This window comes from Salvia splendens, chromosome 5, assembly GCF_004379255.2.
Source record: "Salvia splendens isolate huo1 chromosome 5, SspV2, whole genome shotgun sequence".
Classification (NCBI taxonomy): domain Eukaryota; kingdom Viridiplantae; phylum Streptophyta; class Magnoliopsida; order Lamiales; family Lamiaceae; genus Salvia; species Salvia splendens.
This window is the reverse complement of record NC_056036.1, coordinates 9,159,509-9,180,299: the sequence shown is the minus strand read 5'-3', so window position 1 is coordinate 9,180,299 and position 20,791 is coordinate 9,159,509. Positions and strand designations below refer to the sequence as shown.

Genomic DNA, 20,791 nt, shown 5'->3' with positions numbered 1-20,791 from the left:
GCTATGTTGATTCAACAAGGGCTTTCATCGGCGTTGGCATCCGAGAGGGATGAAGCGAAGGAGAAGGAGGTTCTTGATGAGAAAAGACCGATTAAAATTAATTCATTGTAAAAAAATAAATATGGGCATTTAGAAAAAGTACTACTCCGTACTATTATTAGTAAACCGCGCAAAATAAAAACATGGAACATATAACAAAGAAGAAGAGAGTATAAATTAAGTACTATTCCCTCTGTCCACGAAATGTTGTCCACTTTTGCCATTTCGGTTCGTCTGCAAAATGTTGTCCACTTTACTTTTTTCCTATTTTTGGTAAATGGACTCCACTTTCCATTAACTCATTACACTCACATTCTATTTTAAAACCAATATATAAATATGAGACCTACGTTCCACTAACTTTTTTCCACTCACTTTTCTTCAAATTTCTTAAAACTTGTACCGAGTCAAACATGGACAATAATAATAATATTTTGCTGACAGAGTTTGTACTATTATTAGCAAGCAAAGAGTAACTCCCGGAGCATATATGTAATGCGATTTCCTTATTGATAAGTTAGTAGTAGTAATTTAATTGAAATAAAATTTATTTTTCAAGCAATTAAAAAAATTATTATAATAGAGGGATTACTGAGGACTGAAAGGAAATGCACTATAAAACTCTATGCTGGCACTGTTGAAGTAATTGTTGCAGTCTTGCAGAGCTTATTTAAAAGTGGAAGAATCGAAAAACCCTTACCACCAAAATCGAAGAATCGAAAAAACCCTTACCACCAAAATCGTGAACATAATCGGTTCAAATAGGCTGGAATCGAGGTAGGTTTCTCCCATTCTTCTTATTTTCGCTGATATCTCATTATTAATTTTATTTTGTATGTTTATGTTTCCGCTCGAAACATTTCTCAAGTGTTCGTGTTAAGAATGTGCGTTTAAAGAATGGAAATGCATGCCGGATTCGTTGCTTGCATTTCACGCGGATGATGGAAAATGTGACCTTATGTTTGTGAGAATTGTTGGGGAATTTTGGTTTATGATATTTACTGGAGGAGTTTGTTTGTTTAAAATGTAGTAGTATGTAACTTTTTTTCTGGAATTGATAAATATCATCACAAAATACTGCATTTTCATCATTATCCGGAGTTGTTTTGTTTTGGCCCTTAGATTTTAATTACATTGCTTTAATGATTAAGCATGAACACAATTTTCCCTGTTTATGCCAATTAGGATTTAGGGGACATAAAAACTTGAGTGTGATATTTGATTTGTTCATCTGGTCTTAACTTTGGATACAGATGGACGGGTGGGATTATATAGATGAAGCAGGACCTAGCAGCATAAACGAGAAGCTTACTAATGGTTCGAGACCGATGGAATTTGATGATGATCTAGACTTCAACTGTTCTGAATCTGAAGATGAGGCGGACTGTGCCCTGCAAGAACTGGACAAAAGCTTCCTGAAAGGTTTCTGTAAGAAGGCTTCGATAGCATTTTTTGAGCAGTTTGGTTTAATTAGCCACCAGATAAATTCCTATAATGAATTTGTCAAGCATGGGATCCAAAAAGTCTTTGACTCTGTTGGGGAGATTACAATTGAACCTGGATACGACCCTACTAAAAGGGGAGATGGTGAGTGGAAGCGTGCAAAACTGAGGTTTGGAAAAGTCATGCTTGATCACCCGACATTGTGGACTGGTGAGAAGTTTTCATCGACTGATGGTGGTAAAGAGTTTTTGGAGCTTTTGCCGAGGCATGCTCATCTTCAGAATATGACCTATTCATCCAGGATCAAAGTTGAGACTCATCTTCAGGTAAATAGATTGTCTGTTTCTTCTATGTTGTAATAATAACGATTTGAGATTGTGTAGATTTTCAATGTATTCATAGATTTTTTTTTTGCTTTTTAATGGTGTTAGAGCATCTGATTGCATATTTGACAAGCTATTAAAAATTTAAAACTATGTAATTTACAAAACAATTAGATCTTGGTTTAATTCTCATACACTTTCTTCTAAAATCCTTTTATTTCTTTACCAATGGAGTAATTTTAGACTAGTTGATCAGCTAACCCTAGGTTTCCCACCTGGAAGAGCACCACAGATCATGCTGATATGTAGATTTCTACAAGTATTTTCCAAAGCCTTTCAGTTAATATTAACTGATACAGGGATATGACTTTCTAACACCACCTTCAATTTTGTTTCTCTTCTGCTCTTTCAGATTCCAATCTTTTCTGATAAGTTAAACATTTCAGGTGTATACAGAAAGTCCATCTAGAAGTGACAAATTCAAAACTGGTGTGGATATAGTTGTAGAGAAGACAATACTGAATGAGTATCAGACTGATATTAACTTTGGCAGACTCCCTGTCATGGTGAAATCGGACTTGTGCTGGATGAGTAGACCTGAACCTGATGGTAAAGAAAGGAGAGATTGTGAATTTGATCAAGGAGGTTACTTTGTTATCAAGGGGGCTGAGAAGGTCAGACTTACTGTTTCATTAATTAATACTACTAACTTGTAAGAAATTGGAATACGGAGAGAAATTATTGAACTCTGATTTTTGTGTTGCTAAATCTTATCATTTTTAGTCACTTAATAGTTAATATGTGAACGATTTTAGTAATCTTAGTAGTCTAAGTTGTTGGCATAATCCATTAATAATTTAATATTGGCATTTTTGCTACACTATTCTGAAAAATCCTTTGACATTTTAAGCTGTACCAAGGTCATTCTATCTACTGTTGGCTTAAAGTTGCTTCGAACAGATGATTAATTGTTATCAATGATTGGTGTAGACATTCATTGCCCAGGAGCAAATATGCCTCAAAAGGTTGTGGGTGGCTAAAGATCCTACCTGGACCATTGCATATCGTCCAGTCGCGAAAAGGACAAGAGTGTATATAAAGTTAGTTCCAAATGTGGAACATTTGAAAGCCGGAGACAAGATCCTTACTGTATACTTTTACGCCGCAGAGGTTCCTATTTGGCTCTTGTTCTTTGCTTTGGGTGTTCCAAATGATAGAGAGGTGGTCAAGCTGATTGGTCTGGACACTGAGGAGGACTCTACAATTGCAAACATACTCATGCCATCAATACATGACGCTGATAAGAAATTTGAAGGTTTCCGCAAGGCTGGCAATGCAATAGGGCATATCATGAAGCTGATGCAGGGCAGTAAGTTTCCACCTACAGAATCTTTGGAGGTTTTAATCCATACCTATCTCTTTCCCAACCTTAGGAGCCAGCGGCAGAAAGCTTCTTTTCTTGCGTATATGGTCAAGTGCCTGCTGGATGCCTACAGAGGGCGCCGCAAAGTTGACAACAGAGATGATTTTAGGAACAAGAGGGTGGAGTTGGCAGGTGAACTTCTTGAACGAGAACTTTCCGTGCATATCAAACATGCGGAGAGGCGAATGGTTAAGGCAATACAGAGAGACCTCTACAAAGATAGAGAGGTGCAGTCCATCGACCACTACCTGGATGCCTCGATCATCACTAATGGTCTTTCCAGAGCCTTTTCAACTGGAGCGTGGGTGCACCCTTTTAAGAGAATGGAAAGGATGTCTGGTGTAGTTGCTAATCTCAGGCGAACAAATTCATTGCAGGCAGTGTGTGATATGAGAAGAACTCGGCAGCAGGTCTCATACACAGGCCGGGTTGGTGATGCTAGATACCCGTAAGTTTTCATAATTTGTTTTATTTCATTAAGGACCTTGTTATCAGCATTGTATCACTTTGGTAAGAGAATAAGTATCTAATGAATGTCAAACTGGTTGTTGCAGGCACCCATCTCACTGGGGTAAGGTTTGCTTTCTCTCTACACCAGATGGAGAAAATTGTGGCCTGGTTAAGAATCTGGCCAGCCTGGGTCTTGTCAGTAATAATATACTGGGACAAGAAAGCATCCTTAAAAAATTTCTTGAGTGTGGAATGGAGAACTTGGTTGATGATGATTGTTGTTTGCTCGGTGGAAGGCACAAAGTTTTTCTGGATGGAGATTGGGTTGGAGTGTGCAAAGATTCGTCATCATTTGTTGCTAAGCTGAGACACAAGCGTCGCAAAATGGAAGTACCTCAGCAGGTTGTCTTCAACTCTAATGATCTTCTCTTCTAGCATTTTATGTGGTAGATACTAGACTATATATCTTGAAGTGTATAAAGTCCCATTACTGCAATAGGTTTAATCATGCTGGAATCCCAGAATGTTTCTTGTTAACATCACGTAATTCCTCAAATAAGTCACAATTCCTTAATTTTATCATCCGAGCTATTTGATAAGTAGTGTTTTCTAATCTGCACCTGTCTCTTATGATACACATTCGTCTGAAAGCATTCTGGTTCAACCTTGAGACTATTATCTCTTTGTATTCTGAAGCATGTAGCATCCACATTCACCCCAGATAATATGTAAAAGCCGAAAACATAAAGATAGTATCTCTTGGTGTTTAATTCTTACTTTCTTTAAAGGGTGGTGGAAGTTCAACGTGGAACATCTTTTTAAGTACTGTTAGCTTGAGTGTTGCTGAAATTCCCTTCTAAATTCGGACATGTGGCTGTATTATATAATTTCTTGTGTACTGATTTTTTTTTCTGTTGTAGATTGAGATCAAAAGAGATAAGCATCAGGATGAAGTGCGTATATTTGCTGATGCTGGAAGGATACTGCGCCCTCTCTTTGTTGTCCAGAACTTAAAGAAGATTAAAGATTTGAAAGGAGACTTTTTATTTCAGTCGCTTCTGGATAATGGCATAGTTGAGTTCATCGGACCAGAGGAGGAAGAAGATTGTCAAACTGCGTGGGGAATTGACTACCTGTTCACTGCTGAGTTAGATAACCCACCTGTGAAGTACACCCACTGCGAGTTTGATAGTTCATTCCTTCTAGGTTTAAGCTGTGGGATAGTTCCTTTTGCCAATCATGATCATGCTAGGAGAGTTCTTTACCAATCTGCCAAGCACTCTCAGCAAGCCATGGGGTACTCGACCACAAACCCCAGCATTCGAGTTGATACAAATTCTCACCAGCTATACTATCCCCAAAGGCCTCTTTTCCGAACTATGCTATCAGATTGCCTAGGGAAGTCGAGGTACTCTGAACACCACAAGGGGATGATGCCAAGGCCTGATTTCTTCAACGGCCAGAGTGCTATTGTGGCTGTCAATGTCCATCTTGGATACAATCAAGAAGATTCTCTCGTGATGAACCGTGCTTCTTTAGAGCGTGGCATGTTCAGAACTGAACATGTTAGGAGTTATAAAGCTGAAGTCGAAAATTCAGAAGCAGTGGGGAAAAGGGCCAAGACGGATGAGCTTGTAAGTTTTGGCAAGATGCAGAGCAAGATTGGGCGTGTTGACAGCCTTGATGATGACGGCTTTCCCTTTATTGGAGCAAATCTCCAAACTGGTGACATAGTCATCGGTAAGTATGCTGCTTCGGGGGTTGATCATAGCATCAAGCTCAAGCATACAGAAAGGGGCATGGTTCAAAAGGTTGTGCTGTCAGCCAATGATGAAGGAAAGAACTTTGCGGTTGTATCTTTGAGACAGGTAAATTTGTAAGTATTTCAGAAGTTTAGTCTCACTATCTCTCTAAAAAGAGTAATGATAAAAAGAAGCACGAAAAACAAAAAGGCTGTTAGATCTGTTCATAAGTTATGATATGAGGATTGAGGAATGTAACTGTCTTCCATGTCCTTACTTTTTCTAGCATTTGTACATACAATTTCTGCTTGTTCACACTTGTCAACTTGAAATACCCTCTTTTGTGATTGTGGTGTCTCCTAGTGTTAGTTAATGTGATCTCCCTTGACTTTTTCTCTCTATTGGTATTCTGGATTGATATGCTTCTCTTGCTGATTCTCTGGCTTCATACTATGGATTATGTATTTGTACAGTTTTTAGAGTAGTCTACCCTGGTGAATAGCTCTTTCAGATTCGTATTGTACTATTGTATGAAGCTGTTCGTCTTTAGGAGCAGGCTCCTTTTGGGAACATAATTTAGAAATCCTGGCCTCAGTAACTCCATGAATTAGATGCTTAAGACTTAGAGTATGGTACACTTTTCCAGCTGAGTAAGTATGCTCAAATGCTAAATAGTACTAGTATATGATACACTGAGTATTCCTATTTCGCATTTCTATACACTTTTTGCCTCATCAATGAAATGGAGAAATCTCAAAATATGCTCAGAGGCATGTGACTGTTTTAAGAGACTACTAGTGCTGTTTACACTGGGATATATAGAATGCATTCTTGTGGGTGAACCCACTTAAGACTAAATCTTGTATGACTTTATATTAAGTTTCTTAATTTTCCCATGTCTTGTTGCTGGGTACACTTGTGGATCTTCCAGGTTCGTTCTCCATGCCTTGGGGACAAGTTTTCTAGCATGCACGGGCAGAAAGGTGTTCTGGGGTTTCTGGAGTCTCAGGAGAACTTTCCTTTTACAGTAGAAGGAATAGTTCCAGACATTGTGATAAACCCACATGCATTTCCTTCTCGACAAACGCCCGGACAACTTTTAGAGGCTGCCCTAGGTAAAGGGATTGCACTTGGTGGTGGACTAAAATATGCAACCCCATTTTCCACTCCTTCTGTTGAAGATATAACGTCCCAACTTCACAGGTACTTATCTATTAATGCTGGAGACTTTTGATTTTTTACTTCATAAATTCATAATAGATTATTTGGTCAAAGTGTTGGAAATGAAATTGGAACTACTAGCGGCTTCCATCTTATTTGTGATTATAATGTTATTTGACTCCTAACTTTTACGTTTCGTCGTTGGTAATTGAATACATCATCTTGGGCAGAAAAAGTTATGCTTATTAGTTAGGACTATTCAAAAAGTTAATTATTTATTGAGTCATATAAATAATTCAGATTTCTATTAGTCTTCTCTTTTTTTTCTATTTTCAAGAACAGCTTTAGTAGATAGTAAGTGGATCGTAGATTTTTCTCCCCCAACCCTACTCTCACACTAAATCAGTGGAAGTATAAGGATTTCTTCCCTTGGTCCTTGGATCATATCAAAAAACTTGAAAGAAAAGGTTTTAATATTGAATTGCCTCACCCGCGTGATATCTGTTTTGGCCTGTTAGCGTTTCGTTTACAGTACTGTAGCGTATCTAGATTCTGCAACTTATATGACTTTGACATTCTGTTAGGCTCGGGTATTCCCGTTGGGGAGGGGAAAGAATGTACGATGGACGTACAGGTGAAAAAGTCGAAACTCTTATTTTCATGGGTCCGACATTCTACCAGCGTCTCACACATATGGCTGAGGACAAGGTGAAGTTCAGGAACACCGGGCCGGTGCACCCTCTTACTCGTCAGCCCGTGGCTGACAGGAAGCGTTTCGGTGGTATCAAGTTCGGTGAGATGGAACGAGACTGCCTCATAGCCCATGGTGCAGCAGCCAACCTGCACGAGCGGCTGTTCACCCTCAGTGATTCGTCTCAGATGCACATATGCAGGAAGTGCAAGAATGTGGCGGGTGTGATCCAGCGAACGGTGGTTGGTGGTCGGAGGGTCCGTGGGCCCTATTGTCGATTCTGTGAGGCTGTCGAAGATGTGGTGAGAGTGAATGTGCCTTATGGTGCTAAGCTGCTCTGCCAGGAGCTCTTCAGCATGGGGATTTCACTCAAATTTGAGACTGAATTGTGCTGAGTTCCCGTCTTATCTCTTCAGACAACTATGCTCTAACTTCTTAGCTATCTATGTATGAAAGCACGTCTAACCTTAATTGCAAATGCTAATTTCTTTTGATATACGGTGTCCTTTTCTTCTTCCCAAATACACCCTTCGTTTCTCTCTATTCTTCACAAGGTAAATGATGAGTATTCCTTCGTCCAAACTAAGTGAAACATTTAATCTTTTGATAATATTTTAAAGTAGTACCCTCTCCTTGCCACAATAGGAGGTGCTATTTGGTTTAGGCATGAGTTTTTAGAAATGTAAAAAAAAAAGTGGGTTGAATAAGTTAATGGATCACTTGATTGTGAGTTTTATTTATATATATTATTTTATTATTGATAAAAAATGATAAATATAACTAATATTTTGAAGAGTTAAAGAGGAGATTCCCCTCCAGCAGAAAAGATTGTTGAATTTGATGCTTTGGCACAAGAATTTTGATACATGTGTGAGTGCTTTAGGTTATTAATCCATGTCGGTATATAATTCTTGAGTTTTAGCGGGAAATTATCAAAATAATAAATTATACTGCTAGTTTTAATTTATTAATCCAGAGTTTAATTTTTTTTTTGATATATTAAATGAGTGGAACATGGGAAGATACACTTTACACCACAACTTTGAATCAAATGATAGATTTCAAGAAATGGCTGAAAGAATCATTACAGCGAGTTACACTTCTTGTGCCCTTGAAACACATCAATTAAAATTCAAAACAACTTTCATATGATTCAAATCTCCAATATTTCATCTTACATACATTGCAACAACAAAAATTACAACCAATGACATTTATATGGGCACTGCAAGTATAGTTATTTTTCAGGGTGAAGAAATATATAGTAAAAGAATAAAATAATGTGAATCATAAGAATAGCATAATGAATGAAAGAAAAAAGGAACCAACTTGTGGCGCTCAGTTGAAAGAAATTAAGCAAAGCTTATACTCTTATCCACAGCTTCGCCTAGTAAATGAGATACACTTGACTTACACAATGAGAAATCAAGCTGCCTCTGCCGATAAGATCTCAAGCTCCGCCCACCACAACGGGGAGAGCCTCGGTGTTGCCAACTCCGGTGATATGTCAATCACTTGTCTCAACATCTGGATCACTTCCCTCATCGAAGGCCTCTTATGAATGTCTTGCTGAACGCAGCATTGGATAACCTCGCACATGACTTCGAGCTCTTTCTCTTTGTGAGATTTCAACGTTGGATCGACCAAGCTGCTGAAGTTCTTCCTATCGTTCAACAACGGGCCAGCCTGACAAAGTTTCAAGAAATCGCGTTTATCACTCAAAAGAAAACGTCTCCTAACCAAACATTTGCAGTAAAAGGATCTAAAAGACGAACCCAGTTCATGAGAAGCCCTTGCTCTTCCAAATAAGGAAGCTTTCCGGATATGGTTTCCAGCATCAAGATTCCAAAGCTGTAGACATTAGTCTCCACATCAGCAAGCGGGGGCAGCTCAGAGTGCTCCGACTCGTTTTCTGCAGCGTTCTTTGACTTGGTAACAAGTTCTCTCCAAAACCCGACATCTGCAACCTGTAAAGATGTTTTTTTTCGGTTCAAGACGAATCTAAAAATATGTTCTTGATGTTATTTCATGGATAAAACTAGAGGTTATTAGGGTAAGATAGATTTACTTTAGCAGCATAGTCTTCTGTTAAAAGTATCTCTTTGGAAGTGAGGTTGAAATGAGAGATTGGTGGATTGAGCTCATGCATGTGTTGGAGGAAATAACCGGCTCCCATGATTATTCGTGTCCTTGCATTCCAATCGAGGTGGTCGAGTTCTTCAACTGGAACGTAAAAGAAAATATTAAACACTGTTACACACAATAAAGGGACGGCGTGATCTTGGTGTTGCCGAGAGACTTACCGTGCAGATGCTCGTAGAGAGAGCCGTTTGGCGCGTACTCAAAAACCATCATTCGGGTGAAAGGATCGTCCTCCTCACAGTAACCAATAAGATTAGAGAAATTCTTGTGGTTTAGCCGCGACAAGGTATCAATCTGTAGTGAAAGTGGAATGAGAGATTTAGAAAAGAGTTTCTGTATGGAAACAAGAATGAACCCGGAATATCTGCATACCTTCTTCCTGAATACTGTTTCAGAACGTTTGGACCAGTCTTTAAGAGCGATTATGGCAGTTGAAATAACGGATATCTCGACTCCACTTGATAGAGTTCCCTTGTACACTGTGGCTATACCATCTTCTGCCTTGATAATATTGCTGAAATCCTCACATGCAGTTTCCAGCTCGGGTCTATTAAGCTTAGGAACCCCTAAAGACGAAAGCACGTTCATTTCAATACGTATACTGAAACCCAAGCTATTCTGATCGTGTTGGAGAAGCATACCTGTGACAAATGCTTTCTGCAACTGCCCACTCAATCCGGTCTTCCAAGGGCGAATAGTTTGAGCTGCTCTGCATCTGCAGACGACGAGCATAATTGATGCAACTATGAGCAAGAAAAGTAAGATCGACAGCCATATAATATGCTTCAGGGAATGCCCAGATTTTCCACCGGTTGGTTGAGTGACGGAAGGAGGTGATGGGGCAGGGGCTGGTGCCCGTTTCTTTGCATTTGGAACAGCAGGAAACGACCCACTACTTCTGCTTGGAATGGAAACACTTCCAAGTTGGACGGGGGGCACAGCATTGGGGGGGAGAGCAACAAGATTAGCGGACTGTTCAACTAGTACGCGGCGCTGGTTGGTCCGGTGATCTACATTCCAACTCACAACTGAGTCCGTTATATCTAGAAAATACAACAACAAAGGTGAATATATAGATATCATCGGTTTAATAAAATGATGACGGGATCTCGTGATTACCTATGTCACAGGCATCTGGCTGATTATGCAACGATTCACTCCCAGACTTGAACCTTAATGAAAGACGACATTCGTGAATAACATTCCTCAGGAGGAAGACGAAAGTGGCATATGTTTACACTAATGAACGATGACTTACAGTCGGTATAGATTGAGATAATGAAGTATGGCCCCTCTAGCTGGTGCCTGGAAGGGAATTGATTTTTCTGATCGCTCCAAAATACTCTGCCAAGTGCTGTTCGAGACATTTTAGCAGGAATAAATGAACACAACATGTTTCACAACACAATAAAGAAGTAAGAAGTGTCTCACCAGCACCCGAATTTTCTATTCAAGCACTGTCCATCACTTGGCAAGCCATGTTTCCCAATCTCAAAAGGGATGCGTCCTTCAAAGCTATTGTTACAGAGCAACCTGGGAAATGAGCATATGTACTCTAGGTATCGGTTGGAGTGACTTAAAGCACGTGATAGTCGGAAGCATATACATACAAACGTTTCAGGGGCAACCGTCCTAATTCAGGAGGAACCGTTCCTGTTAACTTATTGTTCCTCAAGTCCAGGACTTCCAATGTAGTAAGCTGTCCAAACTCGCGAGGAATGGTGCCGGATAGATGGTTCTTCGATAGGTTACTAGCAATCGCAACAAAGTAAGAAAACATTAACCAAAAATGTTTCCTTTTCTTTATAAAGCATTGATCTGATAAAGCAACCAATTCTCAAGATCATACCAAAAACTCTAAATTTGTTTATTTATATAAATTATGCCATTCCTATACAAATATGAGCTTAAGTTCTAACCGAATGACTAGATTTATAGAATATGTCAGAAACATAGTTGAAACTCACAGAACTCTTAAATGAGAGAGATTTGCAAGCTCCGGCACCAATATCCCTACCAAGTCTCGTCCATTGAGATCACTGCACACGGAATAAAGATTTACCATTATAGAACAAACTGAATTGGAAACACGTGAGGGACATTCAAATACCTAACAAAGACAACCAGCCAACACAATAGGGACTTACAGCATATGCACTTTACCGTCCAGACAATGAACGCCAAACCAAGAGCACGGGCTACAGTCATCTGGATTCCAATTCGCTAAAGCTCCCGATGGATCAAAATCCATGTTAGCTTCAAACTGCAACAATGCGTATCCTGAAACGCACGTTCATCAAGTCAACACCATGAATTATCCAAACACGACTAATCACCAATGTCTGGGGTTTAAAGCAACATTAGCAGGGAGAAAATCCCTCGTACCTTCCGGACTGAGGGAAGAGCAACCAAGGATTCTGAATACAAGGAGTAAAAATGAGAAACAAAACAACTGAGCTCCACAAGCGGTCGATCTACCGCTCATTGCTTGCTGAACCATTCGTATGATGGTGGAGGCAGTTTCCTCTGCCAACAGCCAGGACTCTATGCAAAAAGAATGTACACAAAATTGTGAGCTTTTTTACTGAATAAATCGCCTCCAAGCAATAAAGAACCGCACAATCTTACAACAAGTTTCATTTTTGTTCAGCTCTTCAAATAAAGAATCACTATAGATATGCAAATGGGACTAATTTACAAATACAATCCAAAATATAAAATTTAAACAATCGGCTTTGAAGAGCTTTTTTAGAGCACAAATTGCCTCTGAGAAACACAGAATGATACAACCTCACAACAAGGATCAGATAATTAGTTATCTTCAGTTCTTCAAATCAAGAATCACTACACATTTCCAAGTTAGGAACTAATTCATAAACACAATCTAAAATAGCAAACTAAAAAAAAATCTATTTTACCCCCTTTTGATTATATACCTCCGTATTCACGAACAACGGCATAACCTGGCTAAATTGTCTCCGAGATTCAAGCTTCAGCTGGAAAATAAAAACGCAGCATAATCAATGCATTGATTTCTTGAATTCCAAGGAAATGCACAAAATGTGAAAAACATGTGCCATTCAACAAACCCTTGTGCAAATATATTGAAAAAAGAGAATAACCTTTGCGACAAGCAATCCATGAAAAGCAAAAAAAAAGGCATGCAGAGCAAAACACACCATCAAAAAATTTGGTGCAGCAAATTCTTAACTTAGAAAAAAACAATCTTTACAAGAAAATTCAAAAGGGATATAATGCAGAATATTATTGCGAGGAAAAAATTAAATTAATTTCCGGTATTAAAAATTGCAGCTGGAAAGTATTAGGCGTAGAAAATCGATTACAGAGACAGAAAACGAAGGATAATTACTAAGTCTGATTGGAATCGGAGCGTGATTTTCTTGACTGGCCTTTTCACGATGATCTCAGAGGTTGAAACTCTCTTCGACCATCTTTTCTCTGAAAGAGAAGGGAAAAGAAGTGGGGAAAATCTTTCTCTCTCTTTTTTTCTCTCTCTAAAGAAAAACAAATGTTTGTTTCATTCATTCTATTCTCTTCTCTTCCATTGCCCGCGCACAACTCCAGCCATTCTTCTTTTTGTTTATTTTATTTTTTTCATTTTTTATTTTTAAAATACTGTAGATCGTTGAGTTTTTTGCGTTTTCATGGTTTATCGTTCCCATCACTTTTATTTTATGTTATTAGTGTAATTTTATTTACTCATACTCATATTTAAGTGGAGTATTATTTTAAAGTAATAATGTAATGGTATATGTATATCAAAATTTCACTTTTACACCTAAGAAAACTTTTTCATCGATCGTATTAATGGCTTGGGCGACCATTGCAGATATTTAGGTTTACAATTGAATTTATATTTTGCTATAGTGGAATTATAGTCTTGGCCTTTCTATTACTACTACTTAGTAGAATTGAGTTTTTATATGCTATGATTAAATTATAATTGTGTAGTTGTAATTTTATGATATTGAAATATTTAATTTAATTATTTATAAAATTTATATAATTAATATAAAATTATATTATGATTACATTTTTTAACTCAAACAAGTTAAACCATACTTATAATATAAGTATGCATGAATATGTGTTTTATGCATTGACCATATTGTGTGTGTAATGTGTTTTATGTGTATAAATCGCTTAATGATTAATTGGATTCATATTTTATATTAGAAGATGTGAGTGGATCTATTTTATTGCTTTAATTTTGTTCGTTTATAATTCTACAGGTAGTGTATAAAAAAGATTTCAAAATTTATGGGCGATTCCTTCTTTGTTCAACTCATTTATATGACAGGTTTTCATCTACTACTATGATTTAATAATAAAATATTAATTGTAGTTTGTGATTAATTGTTTAATAGTAGTAGTGATTATTGATCTATATTTATTATATATATTTTTGTTTACCATTTTCATATAATGATATTGTTTCACTTTTCAATTATGAATTTATAACCTAAATCAATGTTTTGGAAATATATTAGCATGTGCATATATAACACGGGTGTAATACAAGTGTATATATTGTGTGAGTTGTATGTATGTAGTGCTGTTTATGCATTTTATGTCATCTTTGTTTGTGAAAGATGTATTTGAAAGATTTAATTTAATAATTATTTGAAATTTTAAATATTTATTTTAATTATAAATTTTAAACTATAGAATTGAGAAGGTTTGAAATTAGTGTTAATTTAAAATCTAAATGTTTTTACAATAATAATAATTTAGCATATTTTCAATTTCATGATATCAAATCGACGTAGCTGTGACATTAATTCTATTATGGTAAATTTGGGACATATCAGCCGATTAACTCGTTATCTTTTCTTATCAAAAAGTAAAATGTTTTTTCCTTTTCCTTGGTATAATTATATGATTAACTTTTAAATTTTTAGAAAATTAATACAGTAAATAATACTTCATTCGTCTTATATTAGATGTCACGCTTGAGTAATGATACAAGAATCCAAGAATATTATTTTATGAGTTAAATGAAGAAAAAATAATTTTTATATATTAAAATGAGAAAGAATTACTCTCTTCGTCCCGGATAATTCGTCCCAGTTTTCCATTTCGGCTCGTCCCACATAATTTGTCTCACTTCAAATTGTCCATTTATGGCAAAAAAAATTACTCCCCTCCTAATTATGTTTTCGCCTACCCCATTTCACACATTTAATTCTTTCACCCCCTTCCAAATTACTCCACCCAACCGTCTCTTCCCATTCAATCGCCACCCACACAAATCGACTCCCCTTCCACTCCAAATACTCCCTCTGAAAACCCTAGATCTACACCGACGCCTCCACAATTTCCACCGCCTCCACACAAATCGACTCCCCTTCCACTCCAAATACTCCAAATACTCCCTCCGAAAACCCTCAATTTATACACACGTCGCCTCCACTCCACATCCACCTCCACTAGTTCTACCGCCTCGAGAGCTCCCACTGCGATGGCTGCTTATCCCGACTCTCCTCCTGGGTTTTTATCGGACGATCTGGACGATCTCGTCGTCCCAGACATGCCGGAGCATTTGTGGGGCTCTGATTAAACTCTCGTTGAGAATTTGTATTTTGTGGAGTTGTATGAAAGAGGCCGTTTGTTTTCTAATCTTTGCAGATTTGTATTTTGAGCAGAAGAATTTTGAGCTGCAGAATTGAGCAGCAAATTTAAATTTTGTGCAAATTATAACACTAATTACAATTAAAAAATTGAACAAGATTTTTTAATTATACTCAAATCATCACTAATTCAAGATTTCCATAAAAATAGAAGAAAAAAAATAAGATGGGACCCCTTTTCATTACCTACCTTCATTTAAATCAAAGTCAAACAACATTTTTTAAAACCCATGTCAGATCAAACTGACTCGAATTATCTGAGACGGAAGGAGTATGTTTAAAGAAAAAAATCTTTATTAAAACAAACTAAAAATAAAAATATAACATCCATCATAAGAAATTAGGTAAAAATTCCATAGTTATTCATTCATAACAGGTGGCATTATCACTTATATAACACAGTAGAATGAATATGTGATTTATGAGGTAGCCCACAACCTAGTATTCGAACACTTTTATAAACGTTGACTGGGTCCCACCAAATTATTCCTCTCTGCGTGCCTGCCTCTAATCTTTATCCATCAAACTATTTTGTTGTATTCACGAATTGGTTTTTTAGTTGACAAAATAATACAACTACTAGTTTTTATTTTTTAATGGTCAATACACTACTATTTCACAGTTGCATATGGCTGTATGTTTTTTTTATTCACAAGAAAAATGAAAAATAGTAAATCAACTAATATTGAAGAGGTTCGTATTTTTGGGGGAAATCATATTCTAAAAGGCTGACTATTTTAATCATAAATTCTGAAAGGTCGGCGAATTGAGAACTATATTCCGAAATTTCTCTTAATACTATGGCATTACTTCAGAGTTCAGCCGTTTGAGTAGATATGAAACATCAAATGAGTCGCTTTTGAAATGGGAAAGTTATGATGCCATATATCATCTTATCTAACAGGGAAATATTATCTGAATAAATATCGTTGTACAGTGAAGCCTTGAAGCTTAAGAAAATAAATTATTTATTAATTAAATAATGAATGATATAGTGTAATATCTTAAGACAAATCATGTGTATATCGACGTGTCTGTTGTAATTAAATAATGGATGATATAAGAAGCATCCAGTCATTTTGTGCCAAAAAAATCAAACTTCGAAGGTGACCATAGCAAAATTTATATATTTCCACTTTTCCATATGAATAATGACTATGATGAGGTCAAATAGTTTTCAATTTTCATCTGAATAAGGTTTAAATATTATGGAAAAATACATGTTCATCAGTTTAGACCTCAAACAAGTACATATACTATTAGTATTTGAAAAAATATTAATTATATATAATATTTACTTCTTAAAGTGTCCGATCCCACGAACGCAATTTTCTTAATTCATCAATGATATAATTGCATCTCACTAAACATGAAAATTATAAGAAGCGTATCTCTTAGTCGTACAAGAAATATTATTAGATTGTAGTAAATTAGAATTAATGAATTACTATATTTAAATATATTCAATGGTCTGTTTTACGTTTCTCACAATTCTTTAATAGCCTATATTTTAATATGTTAATATTTGAAAACATTTAATATAGTCTATATGTACTAAATACAAGGAACGCATAAGAAGACAAGCCACACAATTCTAGCAATAATAAATGGGATCAGATAGGAAAAGACAAGTCGAGATTCCTTTGCTTATAAGAAACCCTAGTCCATCACCTATATGAGCAAGGCACTCACGTAGTCATGTTGGTATATATAGAGATCTCAATTGGTGAACACATCAGAAATTTTCTAACTCTAATTCTAAATGTTTAAATTTCAAATTAATACATCGATCAGGTTAATCGAACTAAAGCCAGATATATTAAAATTTAATATGTATAATTTAAAGATCTTATTATTCATAATACAATATACTCCCTCTGATGAATCGGCGAATTTTCGATGTTAGTGAATGCAGGAAAAACGCAGATCAAGACACAGAGAATTTACGTGGTTCGATTTACTGAGGTAAATCTACGTCCACGGGAAGAAAAGAGGGCAGAGTTGTATTGCTTGATCTGTTTTCTACAGCTTACAATACAGACTTGCTATTTTGTATTTTATCTCTAGAGATCGAGAGAATGTAACCCTATCTATCTGATCTAGGTTCTATTTATACAAAGGACCTAGATCGTGGCATGCAGCTATTTACTAGGTAGTGGATGTCGTGGAGATCGTGGCGATCTTGCATGGGTCCACTATCCTGCATGAGTTAATGACTGCTTGACACCACTAAATAGATCGTGGGTGTAGTGGAGGTGGAAATCCTGCATGAGTCCACTATCTCCTAGTTCGGTCGAATACTGAGACCGAACTGCTGAATTATTGCCGAGCAGCTTTTGCCGATCTGAGAGTAGAGCTTGATGCCGACCTGAGAGCAGAGTTTGATTGGTTGGCTTTTACCGAGCTGTAGGCTGGGGCCGAACTCTTTGGTTGTGCCGAACTGAACTCTTTAGTCATGCCGGACTAATACTCTTTGGTTGTGCCGAACTGAACTCTTTCTTGGGCCTTAGGCTGATGGGCTTTACTGCTGTTGGGCTTGTTTAGTACGTTCTCCATCACTACCCCTCCCGGAAAGCGAAGTGAATCACTTCGGCATTCTGGATAAAGGTACGGGGTAAGTTGATGTTTGTCCTCGGTCTTATGAAGTGAACTCTTCTTTGACCGGACTTGTCTTTGGTCTGATGAAATAAACATCTTTGACCGGACTCGTCTTTGAGCTGATGAAATAAACATCTTTGACCTGACTCGTCTTTGGTCTGATGAAATAAACATCTTTGACCGGACTCGTCTTGTGTCCTAATTTGGCGAGTTTTATCGCTCGGATCGGACTTTCCGTTGTCCTAATTTGGGGATCGGACTTTCCCTTGTCCTAATTCGGCGAGTTTTATCGCGTGGATCGGACTTTCCCTTGTCCTAATTCAGGCAAGTTTTATCGCGAGAACCGGACTTTTTGTTGCAGTTCGTTTCAGACGAAGTGCTTGATTCTTAAGCTGAATTGTGGTCTTGTATCCTCTTTAGAAGCTTGGACTTCACAATCGTTGGCTTATTGCAGCTCGTTTCAGACGAACTGCTTGCTTAAGCTGAATTGTGGTCTTGTATCTTCTGTAGAAGCTTTGACTCACAATCGTTGGCTTGTTGCAGCTCGTTTCAGACGAACTGCTTGTTTAAGCTGAATTGTGGTCTTGTATCTTCTGTAGAAGCTTTGACTCACAATCGTTGGCTTGTTGCAGCTCGTTTCAGACGAACTGCTTGTTTAAGCTGAATTGTGGTCTTGTATCTTCTGTATAAGCTTTGACTCACAATCGTTTAGCTTGTATATGTTCTAAGAAGGGGATCAGCCTTCGAAGAACAAGATGCCTCAGTAACATTTGTAAGAGACGACACGCACAGAGACAGACACAACACACAGACAAAACGCACAGAGACAAACAAAGACCAAGTAAACCAAATAAAGCACATTGACCGAACAAGACTCAAGACTGACTGACCGGACTGTCTCTTACAAATGGAACTTTTTGAGGTTGGAAATGTGCCATGTTCGGGGTACCTGTTCTCCTGACATGTGAGCCAATTTGTAAGACCCTTTGCCGAGGACTTCTGACACCCGATACGGACCTTCCCATGTGGGTTCGAGCTTGCCCAGCTTTTCTGCTCGGCTTACTTCGTTGTTTCTCAAGACGAGATCTCCCACTTGAAATTGCAGCTTCTTCACCCTTTGGTTGTAATACCGGGCTACTTGCTCCTTGTACTTGGCTGCTTTTATGCATGCCAATTCTCTTCTTTCTTCGGCAAGATCTAGCTCGGCTCTCAGTCCGTCGTCGTTCATTTCTGAGGAGAAATTTAGAGTTCGGGGACTGGGTACGCCGATCTCCACCGGAATTACGGCTTCAGTGCCGTACACCAGACTGTACGGAGTTTCACCGTTGGAGGTTGTGGGTGTAGTTCGGTAGGACCATAGGACTTGAGGGAGATTTTCTACCCATTGTCCTTTGGCTTGTTCTAACCGAGCTTTTAACCCTTTCACCAGGATGCGATTTGTTACCTCCGTTTGTCCGTTTGCTTGTGGATGAGAGACCGAAGTGAACCGCTGTTGAATATTCAGCTCTTGGCACCAATTCTTGAACGTCTTGTCGGTGAACTGAGTCCCGTTATCCGAGATGAGGATGTGGGGTATGCCAAATCGGCACACTATGTTCTTCCAGACGAAATCCAATGCCTTCGAGCTCGTTATCGTAGCTAATGGTTCAGCTTCCACCCACTTCGTGAAGTAGTCCACGGCAACGATTAGGAATTTCATTTGCCGAGGAGCTTGAGGAAGTGGTCCCACTATGTCTATGCCCCATTGCATGAAAGGCCAAGGGCTTTGCATAGTGGATAGATCGGTCTGCGACATCCTTGGGATATTTGCATGGATTTGGCACTTCGGGCATGTCTTGACGAGCTGCACTGCTTCTTGTACCAAGGTTGGCCAATAATATCCCCATCTTAGAACTTTTTTAGCTAAAGTTCTAGCTCCGATGTGGCTGCCGCACGATCCTTCATGAACTTCTCTGAGGATGTAGTCCGTCTCTTCTGGTCCTACGCACCGCAATAACGGCTGGAGGTAAGACTTTCTAAAGAGGATTCCTTCATGAAGTTCGTACCGAAGTGCTCGGCACGTGATCTTCCGAGCCTCTCTCTTATCCTCGGGCAATTGTCCTTGATCCAGATACTGCAAGATCGGCGTCATCCAGTTCGGCGAGCTGGATACTGAATGTACCTCGGCTTCATCAATGCTTCGATGCATTAATTCTTCCGCCTTTGAGCTCGGATCTGAGGCCAACTTACTTAAGGTATCTGCTCGGCTATTTTCCGCTCTGGGAACGCGGATTATCCGAAAATAGGAGAAACTTCGGCTGATGCTTTGCGCTTTGTCCAAATACTTCTTCATTCTCTCGTCACGAGCTTCACTTGTACCCAACATGTGATTTACTATGACTTGTGAATCACAATGGACTTTGAGAGATTTGACGAGCAGACTTTGCGCTAACTGGAGTCCGGCAAGGAGGGCTTCGTACTCGGCTTCATTATTAGTAGTGGGGAATAGGAACCGAAGTGAGTAGGTTACCTCGTGTCCGTCGGGAGCGACAAGTAAAATACCAGCTCCACTTCCCATCTTGTTTGAAGCTCCATCTACGAATCCGCTCCAGCAGTCCGGCGGCTCTACTTCGGATTTCAAGGGCAGTGCTAGTTCGGCATTGGCAGAATTCTTCTGTTCGGCAATAACAGGAATTGCTTGATCGAACTTTGCTTCTGCAAGAAAATCTGCCAAGGCTTGTCCCTTGATGGCTTTCCGAGGTAGATATTCAATTGTGTGCTCTCCCAACTCTATAGCCCACTTGGCGATTCTGCCTGATGCTTCTGGTTTGGTCAACACTTGCCGAAGTGGCAGATCAGTTAAGACGCATACCTTGTGAGCATAGAAGTATGGCCGCAGTCTCCTTGCTGCATTTACTAATGCTAGAGCAATCTTTTCCAGAGGTTGATACCTGGTTTCTGGACCTCTTAATGCTCGGCTTGTAAAATAGATGGGAAGCTGCTTTAGGCCTTCTTCTCGTACAAGCACCGCGCTGATGGTTTGATCCGATGCCACTAAGTATAAGAATATTACTTCGGCTTCGGTTGGAGCAGAGAGAATAGGAAGCTCGGCTAGATAACTTTTGAGATCGTCAAAGGCCTTTTTCTGC

The 20,791-nt window shown here is 38.4% G+C and overlaps 2 protein-coding genes across 2 annotated transcripts; one reads left to right on the top strand and one right to left on the bottom strand.

Moving 5' to 3' along the window:
* The first annotated feature begins 685 nt into the window (after positions 1-685).
* Positions 686-7,768, top strand: LOC121804539 (DNA-directed RNA polymerases IV and V subunit 2-like). Its single transcript, XM_042204123.1, has 8 exons — positions 686-816; positions 1,293-1,808; positions 2,252-2,479; positions 2,796-3,676; positions 3,783-4,080; positions 4,599-5,546; positions 6,352-6,623; positions 7,166-7,768. Exons 2-8 carry the CDS (start codon positions 1,293-1,295, stop codon positions 7,665-7,667), a joined length of 3,645 nt encoding a protein of 1,214 aa, XP_042060057.1. The 5' UTR covers positions 686-816; the 3' UTR covers positions 7,668-7,768.
* Positions 7,769-8,397: 629 nt separating this feature from the next.
* Positions 8,398-12,964, bottom strand: LOC121802197 (protein MALE DISCOVERER 2-like). The gene is made up of 15 exons (XM_042201794.1): positions 12,785-12,964; positions 12,351-12,410; positions 11,800-11,958; positions 11,562-11,694; positions 11,382-11,453; positions 11,025-11,165; positions 10,846-10,947; positions 10,673-10,768; positions 10,534-10,586; positions 10,056-10,457; positions 9,787-9,980; positions 9,576-9,708; positions 9,341-9,495; positions 9,048-9,239; positions 8,398-8,958 (listed from the first exon to the last, which is right to left on the bottom strand). The coding sequence occupies exons 3-15, from the start codon at positions 11,912-11,914 to the stop codon at positions 8,698-8,700; spliced, it is 2,049 nt and encodes a 682-aa protein (XP_042057728.1). The 5' UTR covers positions 11,915-11,958; positions 12,351-12,410; positions 12,785-12,964; the 3' UTR covers positions 8,398-8,697.
* Positions 12,965-20,791: the final 7,827 nt, after the last annotated feature.